General features: G+C 35.8%; 1 protein-coding gene and 1 pseudogene across 1 annotated transcript in view; both read right to left on the reverse strand.

Annotated features, from left to right (window-relative positions):
* LOC149550495 (Homeodomain-like superfamily protein) overlaps positions 1-20,162 on the reverse strand; it is an 87,388-nt gene that overhangs the window by 41,998 nt on the left and 25,228 nt on the right. Inside the window, exon 7 of the mRNA XM_089793498.1 lies at positions 17,625-17,743. Coding sequence (XP_089649624.1) covers positions 17,625-17,743 — 119 coding nt within the window. The remainder of the gene's footprint in view (positions 1-17,624; positions 17,744-20,162) is intronic.
* Positions 663-1,416, reverse strand: LOC149550496 (proteasome subunit alpha type-7 pseudogene; annotated as a pseudogene).

Below are 20,162 nucleotides of genomic sequence, written 5' to 3' on the forward strand. Positions count from 1 at the left end.
GCAACTGATACAGAAACATACATCAAATCACCTCTATGGTGTAGACCACTCATGGTCAGAATCATGATCCCATCTCAAGGAGAGATCAACAAGGTTGCATCCATCCGGATGACTCATAGAAGTCAAATGGGAGAGGCACTACACATTCTCCCTCTTATTACATTAATTTGAACAAGAGTGGAACATTGTAAGGGTCTTGAATCCAAACCTTCTAAAAACTTTGATGAAGTGTCTTCACCAATCCTCCTTGCTCACTGAGGGAATGCTCAACTGATTGCATCAAGAGATCTCCTAAAATGTAGGTCTTGAAAGCATCTACACGATAGAGAACATAAAAGTGTAACCACCCCCATGCACAACGAGGTATATTTCCTCCAAAATTTCACATCTTCAAGTATGTCTAATGCCTCCTCTAGTGTTGCACATGGGACACCTTTCCTCCAAAACTCCAACCCTCAAAGCCATCTAACACCTCCTCAAGTAGTGCGGAAACAATCCCTCTTCTACTAGTCAAATAACCAATCAAGCATTTGCACATGGGACAAACTTTCCTCTGGAAGTCCGCATCTCCTTTCAAGTGTGCATAATGTCTCCTCAAGTGCTCAAAACATCTTCAACTCAATGTGAATACAACAAAGGGCACCCACAACAATCGTACCCCTCACCCCTTGCTCCTTGAAGAGACACAAATATTCCAAGCCCCCTATTTTCTTTAGGGGCACAAATAGGGTGTTTCTCATGCAATGAGTCATCCTTGAGCGAGAAGCTAGCCCAAGACCCCTTTTAATCATCAAATATACCATTAATGACTATTTCTGCTACAATCACATCAACTTTTGATTCCTCAAGTTGTTGCAAACCCTCGTCTTTTGTTATCACAACAATCTCTACATTGTAACCTTTACTCTCCACAAGTTCAAGAAAAGTTTTGGCTGCAAGTGTTATAGTTTCATCCTTGTTTTCCGAAAACTCAAATAGAATCTGAATTCCTTCCTATTGCATTTGTATTTTATGCAAAAAATGTAGCCAATGGATCTATTTGATAAAGAGAAGAACTTGCATATGGATCAAAACCTATAAAAAGTATTGACAAACAAAAGGGCCTCACTCCACTTTGTGTGTACTATTGGAGCCTTGCAATATAACAAACAAGATCCTCAATTGTCAAAACATGAGCATCTGCTCTAAGTCCTCCACAAGCTAATCCAATGCGGTTATTTGGGTTTATGAATGCCAATGCTATTCTATAATCTTCAAGCTTGGCTATAGGTTTTTCTAACAAACACAAAGCAATATTGTCAGTCCAACAAACCCCAACACATGTATTACCCTTGCGCACTACCTCCAATATATATTCCACTCAAACAAATGATCGTCATGTGAAAATATTGTGATTGTCATGTTTTGTCTTGCCATTCTTTGGGTCCACCAAACCCTGCACAAATTCTCAATATGCGTCTCATACCCATTGATCTAACTTGGATACAAAAGTCACCTATACTCATCCCCGTTGATATGAAAAGAAAAGTATCCAATACCCATTAGCCTAAACCATAAAAATGTTGATATCCATTTATCAAAACCAAAACGAATTTATCTAAATTGTATGTGGTTAGTAACTTTTAGTCTCAAATGTATTTGACTTATTTTGAAATTGCTAAGTATTGAAATAATAAAACAAAATAGTTTAAGTATAATTATACTTGTTCTTATTTTGCCCTAGCCAAATGGGATGACCCATGCAATGAATAAGCCTTCAGGGTCCAAGTAAATGGAAAAACCTGTGCTAATGAGGGAAAGACTCAGTTCAAACAACAAAATCATATCAAAGGATTACGAGAATCTAAAACAAAAGGTATCTGCCAGGATCAACACCTTATTTGCTTTTGCAAATCTATTCACGCCCAAGCATTTTGGATGCTCTAATACAAAATGAAGGAGCAAACAATTAATCACTTGCAAAACAAAATATTGATAGTAACATTCAGACCATATTTATGAGAATGCATCAAATTAGCTCTATAAGGCCTTCAATTTATTCTCCATTTATTCAATTTATTAATCCATCTATTAACAATTAACTTTCTTTTCTTTTGTTAATCTAAACAAAATATCACTTGCAAAACAAAGTATTGATATTAACATTCAGGCCATATTTACGAGAATGCATCACATTAGCTCTATAAGGCCTTCAATGTATTCAATTTATTAATCCATCTATTAACAATAAACTATCTTTTCTTTTGTTAATGAAACTAAAAATTCAACCACTAATTAATGTAAAATTCCAACAATCCAAGAGCAGATGCCATCCCTCTTGGCCTCTTGTGGTCTTGCCATCCATAAGAGACACCTTTTCTCCAAAAGTCCAATCCTCAAAGGGGTCTAACACCTCCCCATGAAATCTCCATAGTTGATAAATCCTCTATCCTAGCCTCAACAGCAGATGCCATCCCTCTTGGCCTTGTGTGGCACTTGCCATCCATACGAGAGGGTGCACTTCGTAATCATTCCATAGCCATTGCCCTCTTCCATTACCACCCTTATCCTCTTCCCATGACTAGAGTTCCTTAGCATAATGAGAAACCAAACGTACAAGTGTTCCACGTTGTTACATGTATTCTTCAAAATAAGGACACATAATCATAATGTCATATTCATGCACATTATTCATAAGAAAAAAAAAAATCCATTATGTAGCTCATTATCAGAACTGATACCAAGAACCAATTAACAGATAATATTCAGATTCTATATGAAGGGTGCTCCCCTTAACACCACAAACACATAACAGAAAATAGATTTTATAGGTCACATCCCTTCAAAACTGTGAGTCCCATCACCTATACAAATTGCATCTCTTCCTTTAGTCTTGCATCTCTTCACTCATGCAAATCCAGGATCATATTATTTAAAGAAATATTTACTTGGTAAGATATAGACCTGACCCCAATTTGTTGAAATAGTGATTCTAAGGAAAATTATCTATGATCTATCAATCAATACTAAAACAAAGTTCTTAGTTAAACCAAGAACATATAAGACATCGTTAAGTTCAAGAATGTCACTTTGAGTCATGCAAACAAAAGCAAATGCTATCCCTACAACTAGACATGTGGCATGACCATCCTCCATCTATATACTTGCCTCCTACTCCTAAGGTATACCAAAAGCCTTCATATAGATGTTAGTGGAAAGGCACAACACTTTGGAGAAGGTTTTCTCAAGCATGGGTTGATGTTCAACTACTTCTACAGTTCTACTGCTTATATACTCCTTGCAAATTGCTTTTATTGCTGCTGCTACCTGACCTTCAATTTTGCATGACACTAATAAGCACAATAGCCACTTTCATGGCATTTTATACACTTGATATGGCTAAAGTGTTTCCCCCCTTCAGAAGGAGAAATAGAATCCTTGTGCCCCTTCTAATTCCTTTGATGTCCTTTATCACAATCTTTCCTCATGTCCCAATGAGGGTTAGCTTCTAAATCTCGTCCGCTATAGCCAAATTGGTTTCTAGGCTAGTTTCCTCCTAGATAAAGTCATCCCAAAGCATCTCAAATGTCAAAAGCTTCTCAAAAGAACAAACACCCTAAACAAACATGTTTCCAAATGGAGCAAACCCATTTTAAGCTATTGCTACCAACTCATTAGTGTTGCACGGATATCAAAATTGCCTCAATCCTCGCCTTTCTGAGCTATGGTTATTTTCAGAATAAACCTCATTTTAAACATTAAAATGGTCACTTTCCCTCAGAGTTTTTGAGAAATTTCGCCCTTCGAATCCTTCGGCTAATCACCAGCTCCGTCCAACACTTCGAATTTTTAAAATCTGGTCCCCGAGTCAAAAGTTCTCCCAGGTTAATGGAAAGAACCAAAATACGTATTTTCAACTTGATCATTAACCATTAACCTCTAAAAAGGTTAAGATTCATTGTCAAAACATGTATTTCACTTTGAAAGCTTAACCATTAACCTCTCCATCAAAAGGTTAAGATAAGTTAGCAAAATTAACCTTTTAAAAGGTTAAGGTTTGGGGGTCAAAATGCATATTCCGAACCAAATCATTAACCATTAACCTTTTTTTAAAAGAGGTTAATGTTCAAGTCCAAAATACGTGTTTCTAAGACAGTTATTAACCTTTCAAATGATAAAGTGAAGGAAATGAAAGGTCGAGACAATGGGTATAATACAAAGTCAAAGAAAAGGCGTCCAAAGTTTTACAAAGTTCTCAAATTGCTGATTGCAAATATATTGAACTGTTCCCACTCTATAATGGTGCTTTGGCAAGAGACATAAGACAAATAGATCGAGCATGATAATTATCAAAGAAAGGAACTTAACTTCCAACCTGCGGCACATTGGATGAATGCGTGAACTGCCAGACCAGTAATTCATCCAAGCTTTCTAACTCATGTACAGAGAAGGTCACCTGTCTGTTAACAAATGAAGAGCAGCAGCATGCAACTCATGTGATTCCTATTGAAAAGCCCAAGTACTTAAATGAAACCGAAGGAAGCAAACAGCAAAGAGATCTGATGGAGAATGTTCTTCTGCACAAAGACAGAGAGGAGACAAATGAGGTTACGAATGCTGGTGGTATCAATAGTCTGCCTGGGAAGAATAGTGAAGAGTAAATAATTGTTCAACATGTGGATATGGTGGAGCCTAAACAGCCCAATGATAGTGAAGGCAAAACCCATCACAAGCTCTATGTGCAGGATAATGATGAAGAAGATCGAGAAAACGAAAAGGAAGAAAATGCATAGCATGATATCCATTTGGTGATACATCAACTGTTTGACCAAATACCAGATTTCTCTCAACTCACAGCTCTGTACATCAACTCGGCAATTGGAAAAAGCGGATGAACATGGCATGTTGACTATTTGAAAATATATTTCCATCGTCTACCCGAAGTTGACTACTTTTCTTTAAAACCGGCATCAAAGATCAAATCAGAAAACATATCTTTCCCTTCGAAGAAGAATAAGATGGAGTTGCTGGTGTATTTTCCTATCTCAACCCATTGTATGTAAGATCTCCTTCGCATTGCAAAAACAATGAATGAGTGCCGCATGGAATAGGAGAAGAAATTTGATGATTTTCTAATCATTTGTGCTATTAGAGGAAATTCAAGCCCGTTATCCCTCATACAGGACACTCAATGCAGATGCACCAAAATATGTATGTGATCTGATAGAAAGCTCCTGCAGATGCCATATCCCTTCGACTAGATTTGATTTGTTTGATGGAATGAGCAGTTAAAATGTGATCAAACTGTTCGACCAAATAGCAGGCTTCCCTCAACTCATGGTTTTGTAAATTAACTTGGCAATTAGATAGGTATCAAGACAGAGTTCCATATATATTTTGCTTTGAATGATGCATTGATCAAATATATGCAGAGTTATTAAAAGTACTGGAACCGAATATTGGAGCTAACTCGGGCGCTTTTACACAGTAATATATGGGAATTGATGGATAAGTTTTCAAATGGAGTAGATGTTTGAGCGTCTCCGAATAAGTTTCAAATTGAGTTGCGAAGTCTCTGATTTGCAAAGTACATTTGAGGAAATTGAAAACATTAAAGTAATCAACAAAAAGATCAATAGCTAAACCATGAAATACAAATACCAAAAGCCGGATTATGCTCCCATTTTAAAAAGTACACTTCCCGACATTGGTGATACCATTTTAGGAAGTGTTTTCCTTCAAGATTTTTGGTCGTCTCTTGAGAGCAAGGACAAGACCCCTTTAGCTGGAAAGATATTGGAAAGTGGCTTGGCTCGAGCAGGATGGCACCCCATCTCAGTACAGTGCCCTGATCTAGTGTTGGAATGCAAAAAGGCTTATCATCCAAATACGAGGGAAGTCATTTCATCAAATAATAAAGTGATTGTCCGTTTGGATCCTGTTTCTATTGCCATTGCCTTCCGATTACCTACCAGAGTGCAATATGCCAACATCAATTTAAGAATCGCTAAGGAGTACTATATGGCAAATGAAACTCAATGTTTAAATATTGTTGCTAGATCATGGCTCTTGCAACCAAGGAAAGGGAAATCTCAACTAGCCAAGTCCATCCACAAATCATTGTTAAAAGAAGATGTAGCAAATATGGTAACTCTATTAAGCAGGATAATAGGACTTCGGGATTCGCGTGAGTTCGAAGGTTGGATGTTCTTATTTATTAACATGATCTATGAAGGAAAGCGACACATTGATTGGGCTGAAATTATCAGTGATTCACTGCATAGACAACTCATGGAACTTCAAGCAAATGATTGTTTTTACATGACTTCTTATCTTTTCTACACTATTGCAAGCACCAAAAGTTGGCCAGGGCTTAACCGGGTATATATGATGATGCGGCTATTATTTACAATCATCTTCCTCAAATACAATATGACAATAGCTTGCACCATTTTAGAAGAGTGAATGATGCATTCACGATGTTGATTGTAAGAGAAATTCAGGGAAACATGGGACTTAGAATTTCACCAGAAGTTGTATAAAAGTACAAAAGTATGGAAGTGTTTTCATACAATTCCTGAAGTCCACTTATATCAGGTTAGCTGCCTATGATGGGTATCCCCATATGCTACCTAGATTTGTCGATGATAAATTGGTCTTGATTGAAATGTGCAGACAGATTAGTCAAATCAATAAGCTTTGCAAAAACAGGAGGATAGATGAAATACCTTTTCCTGTCAGCATTGGATATTATAGTTGTGATACTGCATTAGATGCGAGGAACATAGAGAGATCCATCGCCACAATTAATTTGCATCCTTATACTATGTGTTTTCCTTATGATAGTAAAGGCTATGCAGTTAATGAGTTAAAGCTAAACCCCAACCTAGGTCACTTTTCGGCTCTAGAGGACTTTTGGGAGGATTGCGAAAATGATTTCGAAGTCAAGAAGAGAGATTGGATGCGGCTTACTATAAGGCAGGTGATAGACTTCAAGGTGGATATCAATGTGACAGGTATAAATGATGATGAAGATTCCTTGGTTGACCCCTTCTACTATGAGAAAATTGAATTACTAGATCTTCCCCCTATTGATTGGTCAGTTCAGGAGTTTAAAAGCTTGAATGAAAGAACCGCCTATGTCCTTAAAAGAACAAGAGATTGGGTCAGTAGAATCAAAGCAAAAAATGTGACTGGTGAATTTCAAAGTAAAGAGAGGAGAGGTAATCAAGGAGAATCATCTCAAATGGCATTAGAGGCAACTTCTAGTGAGAAAATACAACAATTGGATACGAGTGCTCTAGATCAAGATGAAGATCTAAATCAACCGGCTAAGTTTACAGTCAAAAGAAGAAGGACAATAATGAAAAGTAAATCTACTAGAGTGAATCAGGAAGGAAATGAACCTAATGAGAAGGATCAAAGAACTCATCAAACTATTGAACAACACATCCCAGTTACATCCTCTCATTACGTAGTAATTCCTCCTTCGAGCCTCTCTCCTCCTGAGATATCATTAATAGACATCACGCAGTTGGATAATCAATTGTCTAATTCAAAAGATTTAATGATGATTGCTGAAAATATAATAGGTGACATGCAAATTTCACTTCCAAATACTACGCATTCATGGTTCCAAACCAATCTCCAAAAGAAGAAGAAAGTTGTTCAGATGATCCCGCCTCCATTTGATGTAATCTCTAGTTTCCTTCAAAAGCCTCCTAAAGTGAAAAAGACTAAAGTGATGTCCAGGTTGGCCGTTGATAAAACATCAGGCAATCTATGCGCAAAAATAGCCAAGCCCATAATTGAAAAGAATGTTGTTGAAGTATCTAAGTCAAATTTCATTCTGGATAAGGTTGATCTTGGTCCATCTACTACAAAAAGAGATTTTCAGAATTTTGAAGTGACTGCTGCCCAAATGTTACAAAGAGCGAAGAAAGAGAAAAGATCCGAGGAGCAACTCAAAGAGCAAGTTCAAATGTTGGCGTCTTACATCAATTCGATTAGTGATTCCTCTAATGCGAAGGCAGTAGTTACTTCACCAGCTCTAGCAGGCCCTAATGGTATTCTTGATCATACTGTTGTTGAGAGAGTAAACAAACACAAGTCACATAGTATGATTATTGAAGCTTGGATAAACAAGATGATAGAAGATGCTTCAAAACTCGTAACTGGAGTGAAGGAAATATATGGAAAAGCCATCAAACAGGTACAAGAGATGTCTAAAGAGCTAGAAAGCAGCAAGGAGTAGAAAGTCACCTAGCAAAAAGTATCTAATGAACTACAAGAAATGTCCAAGTTATATACAAACACCCTGGTTCTCGAGAAGATTATTGCTGATCCAAGTGAGAATCAGATACGTATCTGGAGTAAAAGTATTAATTGGAAGATGATAAATATCAGCAAAGGGGTCACTAAATTTGAAAAACTAATAGCCTCATGTGAACAACTGAAAATGAAAGTTACAGATGAACTGGTCTCTATTATCATAGGTGAAGCATCAGTAAACAATCTTCAACATATTGATTGCCAATTTCTTCTTGATTCCTTCAGTACCAAAATTCATGCGAAGATGAAGAATCGAGTGTCAGACGCTGAAACTATGATGAAGCTCAATCTGATCGCAGTCACACTAGAAGATTGCAATATTTCAGCTTATCAACAAGAGTCAGAACAGATCCAGGATAAATACTTTACTGCCAAACTCAGGATGGAGAACGTGTTCATTCCCAATTATGATTCAATGGTGACCATCCTCGATGCTTATAGGGCTTTCGAGAATAAGCCAATCATGTCCAAATAGATAGAGTTCATAGCTAGAAGACAAGTGATTGGATATGTACGCATTCTTAGTAATTCTAGCCAAAGTTATGTTTCTGGAGTTTTCCTTGTATAGGTTAATTTTAGTGAGGTTAATTAACCCCTCAAAAATACGTAGTTATTAACCACAAAGAGGTAGTTCTTAACCTTTGTGTCTATATAAGGAGTCATTTTTGGCTTTTTAAAGGACTTTTTGGACTTACAGACAAGGAACACTTATGTTTTGATAACAAGGCAATTTTTGGAAAATGTATACAATTGTTCTTCTTGTAATCAGTCATTTCTTATGTTCTTGGTGCTAAGAAATAAAGAAAGTACACTTTACGTTCTCTCTTTCTACATATCTGAAACGTTGAAATATTGATTCTTTCTTTGTAATGGGTGTTTTTCATAGTATTGTGCAAATGCTCATGAATGATTGAATCAGCATTGTGTCAATGATAGCTCTCAAGCATATTTCTTGATTGTTTTCATTAACAGTTTGCATTGATTTTATGGAGACATTGAAGTCATGTGGTGCATTCGTTATCAATGTTTTCCTTTTTATATTCTAAGTTCTAATCATCTTTATTGAAAAATCAAAAATTTTATCTTATGAGGGAGTTGCCCCTCTAAACGCAGAGGAAGGCCGGATATCAAAGGCCTATCCAACTGTTGGAGAAACCGATTTGCCACACACTCCATTGGGCTAAATCGCGTATTTTTTTAAGTGACAAATCTGTTTAACAACAATTAGCATGTACCATTTCCCTAATAGCAATGAGGCAACCAATAACTATGTTTGTTCCATCCCTATGTACAGCAATAAGCTTGTTCTTTTTGCGGCATCTTGTGAGAAATGTACATATTCTACAAGAAAGTTGTCAAAGCATCATACGTTTTTGTTATCTTCTTCTCCACAATGTGAGGGATCAAATCGTCTTTCACTAAATCTAAGACGCCTTCACCAACTTTTTGTTATGTTCAGCCAACTAAACAAGATCGATAGTAGATGCAAACTTCAACACCACAAAACTCAAAAAAACAAACTCCTCTAGTAGCATCTACAATATGCACATCCAAGATGCAAAGTTGGAAGCATCTTCTTAACATTCACTCCAACTCATTCTCTATTACCCTTGGAGAAAGCCTACAATATTTGCAACTTTGAAACACACTAAATCCAAACACATCAATAAAATCTTAAATCTATAACTTATCACAAGTGCAGATTGTCATTCCAATCACAAAAATTTAGGACATCCAACTCTACAACCTATCATAAGTCCATATTGCTTCAATCGCAGATGCAAGGTCATTGCATGTGTTAAAATATTCCGACGACTCCCTTCCACATGTAACTAAGCACTCCGCACATGGACATGATGAGTTAAGAGTGTGCAATGTAGTACTATGTTAGATTTTCAGACCTGATAAATCAGATTCTGCACCAAAAATTAACCATAACTACATCTTAGCCTAACAAAAAAATCAAACTAGAACAGCATATACGAATATGCCAATCTGAACGCATACTGATGAAAACTTGGATTCTTGAATGACAGATACTCACAAATCTGAACCCTGGGCGTATCTGCCTTCAATTAAAACTTCAAAAGAATTACACTCCGTCATTAAAGGTTATCAGGAGATGGGGAGACCTAGAGGTCTCCAGTATTGGCACTGGTACAGCTATTTTTCAAAAATAGGAGATGAGAGTACTTGGAGATGGCATTTTTTATTAATAGTTTAAAGAGTATAATATAAATATTGTTAATGTTTTGTAGCCTCTGTAGGATAAAACTCATTGATGATATATATACTATGTTACCCCAAGTTTCCGAGACGGGGGGACGAGGAAACAGGTTTCCGGAATGGTTTTTTTTTTGGCTGAAATAGGGGACGGTAGGGGACGGCTATATATATATATATATATCATAATTACATAGCATTGTCACATTCATCATAGCAACATAGTTTAAAATTATCAATTTCATTCATCAAATCAGCATAAAACATAGCATCAAATCGAATCATCGTCTAAGAATTGGAACATAGGATGACATCAAATGAGATAATCAATCTACCATAGATTAGACTTTAGAGCCCTTTATTGTGGGTTTTGGAGGAAAACCGAATTTGTTGTTCCAAATCTTCCTAGACAGGTAGCAACCATCTTGTTTGGGCAATAATCAGCTACAACAATTTATTTATGGGCAATTATTCCTGCTATCAGAGCATTATCAAAGCTGAAAACAATCTGAGCATTCCTCAACCCAGCAACAATCATTTCCAGTTCTCCAACTTGAATATCAAATAGAAGTCCGATTTACAATCATTTTTCAAGTCTGGTTTGTTGAACAAAAGTTGAAGTTTTAATTTTCAGTCATAATTGGATGCTAAGTTTGTAATGGCTTCCAAAAAAATATATTTCAACATGGGTTATATTAACATATTTTATTATATTAATGTGGGGCCAGCGAATGGGCAGAAAATCACCATCTATTAGTGTTTTTTTTAAGTTGAATTTTATTTTAAAATTAGAAACTTCAAGCAGTCCCCAGGACAAATGGGAAACGGTTACGGAGTCCCAGGGACAATCAACACCATTTGGAAACGCGTTGACCATTTTTGAAGTTTCGGGGATGGGTTTCCGATTTTCTTGCTTGGGTGGGGACGGCTTAGAAACGTTTCCGGCCATCCCCAAGTCCCTGAAACAGGGACGGTTTCTGAAACTCAAGGCTTAGGGCTGGAAAAGCGTCCCCGGGTAACATAGTATATATATAAGAGCTATTATCACTTTCTTAATCATAATAAACAAATGTTATTCATAACTAATGACAGTTAAAGAGACATGTGCCTCTTAAATGACATACATATGTATTGAGAATGTTACTGGAAGACACAGAAATTAAAAACAGTGTTAGTACATTTACATGCTCCAGGAAATTCAACATGATATCAGAGTAGTGTTGCTTTCCTTGGGCTTGTGAGATGTAAAAACTTTAATAATTAATATGCACCAGTGTTTACAGCAGCACTCATCATAAATAATTGAGCAGTGATTGCATTAGCAATAACTAAAAATAAGGTGTCTGAGGCTATGTCAAACGAAACATATCAATGCATTGAATGGAATTGAAGTATTCATTAGAAAATATACAAACAACGATTCCATGTATGTAGAAGAGAATACTCATAAAAAGTGACTAGTGTCAAATAATAATCAATTAAAAAATGAATAGAGAGATTCAATTAAGATTTTCTGGAGTACAAAGGAATACTACTTGAGAAAATTATATATTTTGAATAAAATTTGAGCATTATTCTTAAGTAGGGAAAATTATTTCTAAAAGTCTAGCATTGAATTTTGTTGTCGTCATATAAGCAAATTATCAATTTCATGAACTCCAAATATTGGCAAATATATTAAGGCCAGAAGATTTAATGCTTATACAAGTTCACTGCTAGACGGCGAATCTGATATTATAAACTGGGCATTCAATATTCATATCGTTTTTTTTAATACTTTTGTATCTGATATCTGTGAAGCTTGAATAATTTAAATTATATGCAGAAATAATAATATTCATTTGGGGAAAATACATTAATTAATGTTAACTACCTGAAGAATAAATTATATTTGATGATAAATCTCCGAGGCTCTTTTAATAAATTTGAAGTAGAGAACTATTATTCTATAGAGACCAGCAATTAATTATTTGGGGACCATTTGAATGATCTCTCTGTCTAAAGGGAAACATATATCACACAAAGTGAAATAATATGTTATTATTATTGAAGAAGTAAAACAATACAACCAATGATGGAAGTGACATAGTCGGGAAGTTCCAATGCAGATGGAAGTACACGAGGTCACAAAGCTCAAGGGCATAAGTGCACACCACTGGTTCTCTCGCAAAGTTACGCTGCCAGAGTGGATGGTCGATATTCCACCCCACCTTGAGCAAAAATGGGTCGTCCTCATCAATTCAAGAGATAGTGTTGGGTATATCTACAGCCAAAAATCTTTAAGAGGGGATGTTATGTGGCATTTCATTGTCGAGTTCTGTAAATTTAAGACCAAATTACTTTCAACCAAAGTTTCATTTCTAGATTGCCAAAGTTTTTTTGTCCCATAGATGTGTGAATTCCAAGGACACACAAGCCATTTAATTGTGATATTGGATAGAACTTTAATTTTGTGAAAAATAATAAAGACAATCATTTCTAGCACTAAACAAGAAAGGATTCAACGTCATTTACCTTTACTACATTGAGGGAAGCACACTCAGCACCAAAGTGGGTGAACTATTGCGTTGACTGTATATTGGCCCCCGAGGTACACAAAATGGAAAACCTAGATCAGTACTCGTGGAGTGTCTTGATTACAGGCCATGCAAAGCAAGAGCTCCCTCATGGGGCACTGGAATTGTTTTGGCAAAAGCAGGGAATGGGGGTCCAAGGTAATAAATTCACATTGTCTGGTGTGCTCCTAGTGTGCACAAGCTTCATATGTCTCCGTCACAGTAGGCCCTGCAAAGTGATAAGATATACATGTGATTCACATTTCAATTATGAAAGGTCTCTTGTCCTTCCCGGTCATCAACGGTTCCCAATTGGCTAATGCAATTTGCTTATCATAATAAGTGTGGTGGGTCATAAGTATAATAAGATTATCAACCGAGATATTGTAATAAAGAGCTGGAGAGAGAAAATAAATTGACCGACAACTTGGCATTCCATATCGCCATGGTGATAGAATTGGAAAGAGATATGTTTTAAATTTTGGAGACTTCAAGATGAATTTGATCTTCTATAGATAATATTTGCAATTTGATCAACATTGTCAATACTACAAATGTCTACAAACTACCACCTTTGCAATGTGGATAAGGGACCACCAAATGACATTGTTTCTGAAATACCAATGACACTATGCTCACTTAATGCCTATTAATTGTGTGATCAATGAATTGTGTTGTAGTGAGAGGAGCTCTACAAGAAGTAAGGATTTGAATATCAATGAGCATTAATTTGAAAAGAAAAATATGCAAGTGATTTGACATTAACATAGCAATGACTAAATGGTACAAAGGTAGTTATAAAAGTGCTAACATGGATAGAGATTGAGCAACGATGTTAAGGGGATAGGGAGAAGCATGGCCCCACACCTTAGGTAAAAGGTATGATATATTACAATTAATGCTTATTTATAACCATTTAATTGAATATCGGAATAGAATTAATTCATCATGAACATATAAAATTAAAGTACTAATGTTCTTATAATTAAATTATAATATTGTTATTATTGAGAATAATTATTAAAGGTAATTTTTCTTATTATAAGACTATTTGCCTTGATCTTTTCTTCCGAATATAATTTCATAAGAAGAGGGAGATTGAGATTCAAAGGGAGCCTGACATTTCATTAGAGGCAACCTTGAAAGAGAGGGAGCAAATAGAGGATATGGTTCAATCAACCTTCGGTGATCTCAGTCGTATTGATTCAAAGGAAGTAGACCATGATAAGATGGATTCTCCAGTGATCAGTAAATTGTAGCAGTCAAGGGGATTGTGATTCATAGATACACTTTATGACTATTTGAGCCTAACACCTGTATCTATCATGGGAAAGTGACAACTTCCAAATGATTATCACTTGTATTTGCAGAAGTTATTGAAAGGTGACGATCTTACAATAACTTAATTTTCTATTATGATGGATATCTTATGATATCTATGCAGATCATGGTAGATTATACTTTGCACGATAGATGTTTGTATGGTAAGCATTGTAAGAATGCATGTGCACATACCTTATAAACGTTTTTTGAGTACATGGTGAATGTTATACAAATTGATGTTTTGGAAGGCCATTACACTGAGTACTTGGTGAATGTCATGCGAATTAATGTTCTAAAAGGCCACTACTCACAGTACTTGGTGAATATCTTGCATCTCAACATTTTGGAAGGCCATTACTAAAGAGTATTTGGTGAATATTATTAATATTCAAGGAGATCAATACTCATGATATCAGATGTGATATCAAAACCTTTTGAATACATGGTGAATATCATTGATATTCTGGGAGACCAATACTCATGATATCAGATGTGATACCAAACCTTTCGAGTACTTGGTGAATATCATGTGTTGATATTTTGGGAGACCAATACTCATGATATCGGATGTGATATGAAACCTTATTTGAGTATTTGGTGAACATTGTATGTTGATATTCTGAAAGACCAATACTCACGATATCAAAATGGTGGATATCTTCTGATCAAAGATATCCTTAAAAGTTGTCATTCCTAATATTACCAATGGTGTAAATATATGGCATGTGTTTATCCTCCCTAGCTAAGAGGAAGTGTTAGTGTTTTGTAGCCTCTATCAAATAAAACTCATTGCAGATATATATATAAAAGAGTTATTATCACTTTCTTAAGCATAATAAATAAATGTTATTCATAACTAATGACATTTAAAGAGACATGTCTCTATGAAGACGCTCCTCTTAAATGACATATACATATCTTTGAGAATATTATTTGGAAGACACATAAATTACAAACAGTACATTTACATCCCCCAGGAAATTCAACAAATACAAAATAGTAAAACTGTAAAATTAAAAGACTAAAATAAATACTAATAGTAATGTCACATTAATATAGAGTCATATCTGATTTCTGAATATCACATATGATCATCATCATATCAGATTAATGATCGCTGGGATTATCATTACATATTCAAACTTGGAATTCAAAAAATAGTTTGATGCTAAATTGCAGATATGCAAACAAAACTGCAAAAAGTTTCTTTTAACAAAACTCGAAAAACTTAGTACTGTAAACAAAAATCAGAAATCTATCTAGTATCTAGTATGATGACGATACTATCATCTACTCCACAAGGTTGTGATCATCCATCTCAAAGTTTTCAGCTATCATGCTCTCCAAAAAATCATCACTCTCCATGTTGGATTCCGTGTTATTATCTAAATAAAATTTTGAAGATTTCTAAATATTTCTGCTCGGGTTGGATTGTGCAATAAAAATAAAACAATTAGAAGTGTTTCTAATGTTTTTTAAGTTATGTAATAATAATTAAAATATTTAAATCATTAAATTTGCCATTGGTTTTAATTATTGCATTAAAAAACATTAAAATGAGGGCCAAAATACACAAATAATTAAATACTATATTTTACATCTATTTTTTAATCAGGAAAGTCTACTGAGACTTCACTTTTTGGATTCGGCGACTTTGCCATTAAGTCTCCAACCTTTTTTGAGGTTTCTGGAGATGCAAAAAGTCTCTGAGACATGTCTCCTAGGGGGGAGACAATCTACTCCTAACACTGCCACAAACTCAATACCCAAATAAAATGTATATCCTGTTGAATGGTGTACCATAGGTCTCTTTTATAGAACAAGAGAACTCTATGATTTACAGTGAAAAGCCCCATTTCAATGGAGAGCCTACACTAGGAGAAATACTAAAGCAGAAAAATGCCTTGTTCTGAAAAAAATAGCACCTGCTCAAAAATTTAAAATCTGGCCCTAACACAGAGCAAGTTGTGCCATCCTAAAAGATAGAAGAACTGGGACCAACTGAAAAGGGGAAAAATAACTTACTGCTGCACTGAAACCAATAAGGGAAAACAAATTGCTGAAGGGAACTGCCAAGCAGCAGATACAAAAATTAAAGTCATCTCATCATTGGGGAAGCCAGGGACACAGCTGGGACAGCATCCCCAAGATGGCCGAGGATTTCTGGGACACTCTTCGACCATCCTTACACCCCTCGGGTGGTTTCCAATGTTTCTTAACAAAAAAAAATATTGATGTACAAAAAGTGAGTGTCGAACCTTTGAGTAATCCAGGTATAGAATGAAAGTATATAACTGTTGCATGACTACAAACAAATGCAGAATGGAACATAATCACTAATGACCACAACATTTCTTGCCCTCTTCATCGATAGGAAATTATGTGGCTCCATGCAACTATGGAAAAAAATTACAGTTGCTGAATAACTGCATACAACTATGGAATGAAAACATACCCCTGTTAAATGGGCAACATACAGTTTCATCAATCAGCAATTCTATGACTGCATAGACTGCATATGGATGTAGGAGAGCAGACAATTATAAAACGAGCAAATAGAGCTGTATAATGGCCAAAAGTGTGATTGCATAAAGTCTGTAAAGTAAAATCATGCATGTCACAACTTGATATAAAGTAGTTCCACATATTCACAAACATTTCTGATGAGGAAAAGGCTAAGAAATATATGCTGCCATTACACTTCCATTTAGAGTTTTGTAGCCGTCAGGCCTTTGTTGTAACTTGTAATAGATCAGAAATTTTTGTTTTTTGTTGCTGCTATTCTTGAACCAGTAAACATGTTATATTGTATATTAAATTGATAGATTATCTGAATGTCTAAACGTGAATGATATATATTGAATCTGATGGATTATATGAAATTTATACTAATGTCCCCTGCCATCCCCAAAAAAAATTCTCCCCCAAACTGCTGTCCCTGAAACACAACCCCTGATCTCCTGCTATTCTTATCTCCAAAACATCATAGAAAATTGAAAACATGTTTCCATGCATTGATGCAGTGGCCAAAACTATTTATGAATGCAGCATTTTTCAATTTGTCAAATGGATTAGAAGCATAAAAGAAGCTAATTGAAAAAAACTATTTTGGCAGGTGAAATAGGAGTTAGAATCCCTATAATTTATGCTATGTTCATTAAACCAGTTGTTTTGGCCTTCATCAACAAATTATATGTTGCTCTTCTGAATTACCTCTAGTGTCATGTCTTCCAAGACAGTTGATGGGGATGTTTTGCATTCTGCATTGCCATTCTCTGGAGGCGCAGTGGATATCTTTAAACGATCAATCAACATCTGAAAATGAGAGTGATCTGTCCAAGAAACAAACACACATCAAAAATTTATGTTCGCAGAAAATATTTTGTCAACTTGGTATTCCACACTTCCAGGCAGGAATTAGAATCAAGACATCATACCACAAGATAAGAAAAGATAAATTTATTAATGTCCAACAAAAGACCAACAAGCGTGTCCAAAGGAAGTTATGAGCAGAAAATAAAAATTGCTATGAAGCTTTGCATCCCGGTAAAAAGCAGATGCAATGAAAATAGAAAACTTGAATCCGCCAGCAAAATGTTCAATTAAAATAGCAATATGCCAATCTTGTTGCCATTATGTACAAAGATAAAGATGGTGAGACCAGCAACCAACTTGCCTGGAAGAAAAAATAGCATTCATCTTTTACCATGACTAGAGATGACCAGTTATCTCTTTTACTAGTCAAATAGGGAATTCTAGTTTTGGCCCACCTGAACTTTTACAATTACCAGTATTGCATATCATCTAACACTAACATGGAAATAACTTACTTAAAGTCAAAGGTTAACCAGCTATAACACTGATAAATGGTAATTTCCAACATAGAATAATAAATAAAGACATTGAACAATTAACAATAACTGATCAAAAGTTGAAATTAATTATTGGATCAATGCTTTTTTAGGCTGTAAATAAAACCTTATTGTTGAGTCGTGGAAATAATCATTTGACATAATGGTTTATATTTTAATTGTGTGGCTATTATATCATTGACAAAAATCAATGTTTGGTGTTTTCTTAGCTTATTCACCAATTTTAAGTATGGTGGTTCCTTTATGTGCATCGGGTTTGAAACATTTCTTTTTGGCATCATTATTTTATCTTGAAGACAGAAGTGTATTGATGCGAGTTTTGTATCACTTACATAACATATTAGGATTTGAATATTCAATATAGGATATCAAACATGCAACTCCTCTCTTGAAAAGTTATTGCTCATGGGATATGAGAATAACTCCAATGTTCCTTACTCTTGTGGATACTCACTCAGTTTTATCGATGTGATTTGCTGGTAATCACGTAGGCGGCCTTACGCTATTCATTCAAGGATGACTTGGGCTTTGGTGGAATGATGGTGATGGTGGCTCGGTTTGTGAAATGTGCGGGTGGCAAATAATGTTGGTGGTGGTGATGAAGGATCTGACTGCCAGTGATGATGTTGATGGGAAAGCGATGGTTGTGGAAGGTGAATGGATATGCTCTGATACTTAACTTACTCCTCTAACTTGCTTCTCTAAGCTTCGACTACCCAACTACTTACTATTCTACTCCTACTCCTATGAATGGAAGGTTAGCAAATGGACGGGGATCAAACCTTATGAGAGCTGACTAGCGGCCTCACTTCCACAGGTGCAATGATTCAAAAGAATAATAAACTAGTTTACCACACAAAGCTTCCCAACCACCCGCTAGGATGCTAGTGGTCTAGTATTGATCCCTATCAAACATTTACCAATGCTACCATACAACTATCCATCTACTTCACTCCTACTTAGCAACTTGAAATGAAACCAACTTTAACAACTTGAAAGGAAATCTAACTAAGTGGGAGTAGAAAACATGCAATAATACCCAATGTTCTTAATCAACATGCAAATCGCAACAATGAAAAAAAGAGCAATTTTGGTATTATCTTCGCAACAATTTCTCCAACCCCCTTACAAATGAGAGCAAATGGCCTTTTATAGGGGCCAAAAATACAATGGACGGTGGAGATCAAAACAAGATCAACGATCCAGATTGGATCCTCACAACCCTAATTAGGGTTGCCACCCCATTGGCCAATGAGAAGCCGCCACCTCATCAATGGACCAATGAAAAAAGTGCAAAAAGTGGCAACCAATGAGAAGGCACCAAAATGGTGGCCAATCAGAAATAGACACTTGTCTTATTCTAGAAGAAAGGGAAATTGCCACTTGGGCTTACATCAAATGATCTTCTAATATAAATCTTCCCTTTTCTTTCATCTTCTTAACTAAGGCAATGAACTTAGCTAGCCTTTTGTTAACTTCTTACATAGGAGGACAAGGTGTATGCTTTGCCCTGAGTTCCGCTAACTTTGCCACGCCACTTGTTGCTTGTAGTATCCTTTCGTGATCCTTCTCATATTCTTTCTCAAATCCAATAAAAGCATTGAGAGAGGAAAGGGTGCCCAAATGCTTCTTCCTGATGGCAACGTTTCCCAGCTCATCCAATCTCGATCCAAAATCTGTCTCATTGATATCCTCTTTGCCAAGGGGGATTGTCCTTCCTTCAGTCTTTCCCTCATCCGTATCATGTCCACTGTACCAATATTGGTGTCGGTTATTCTCTTCATTTTCGAGAAGAAGGGAGTTTTGGGCATCATATCCTTTTTGTCTTTCTTAGTGTTTGCCCGCTTGGGATTCTTACTTGCACTAACATCTTCCATGC

Source organism: Cupressus sempervirens, chromosome 7 (genome assembly GCF_028749045.1).
Source record: "Cupressus sempervirens isolate cs-2001-9-10 chromosome 7, ASM2874904v1, whole genome shotgun sequence".
In the NCBI taxonomy this organism is placed as follows: Eukaryota; Viridiplantae; Streptophyta; class Pinopsida; order Cupressales; family Cupressaceae; genus Cupressus; species Cupressus sempervirens.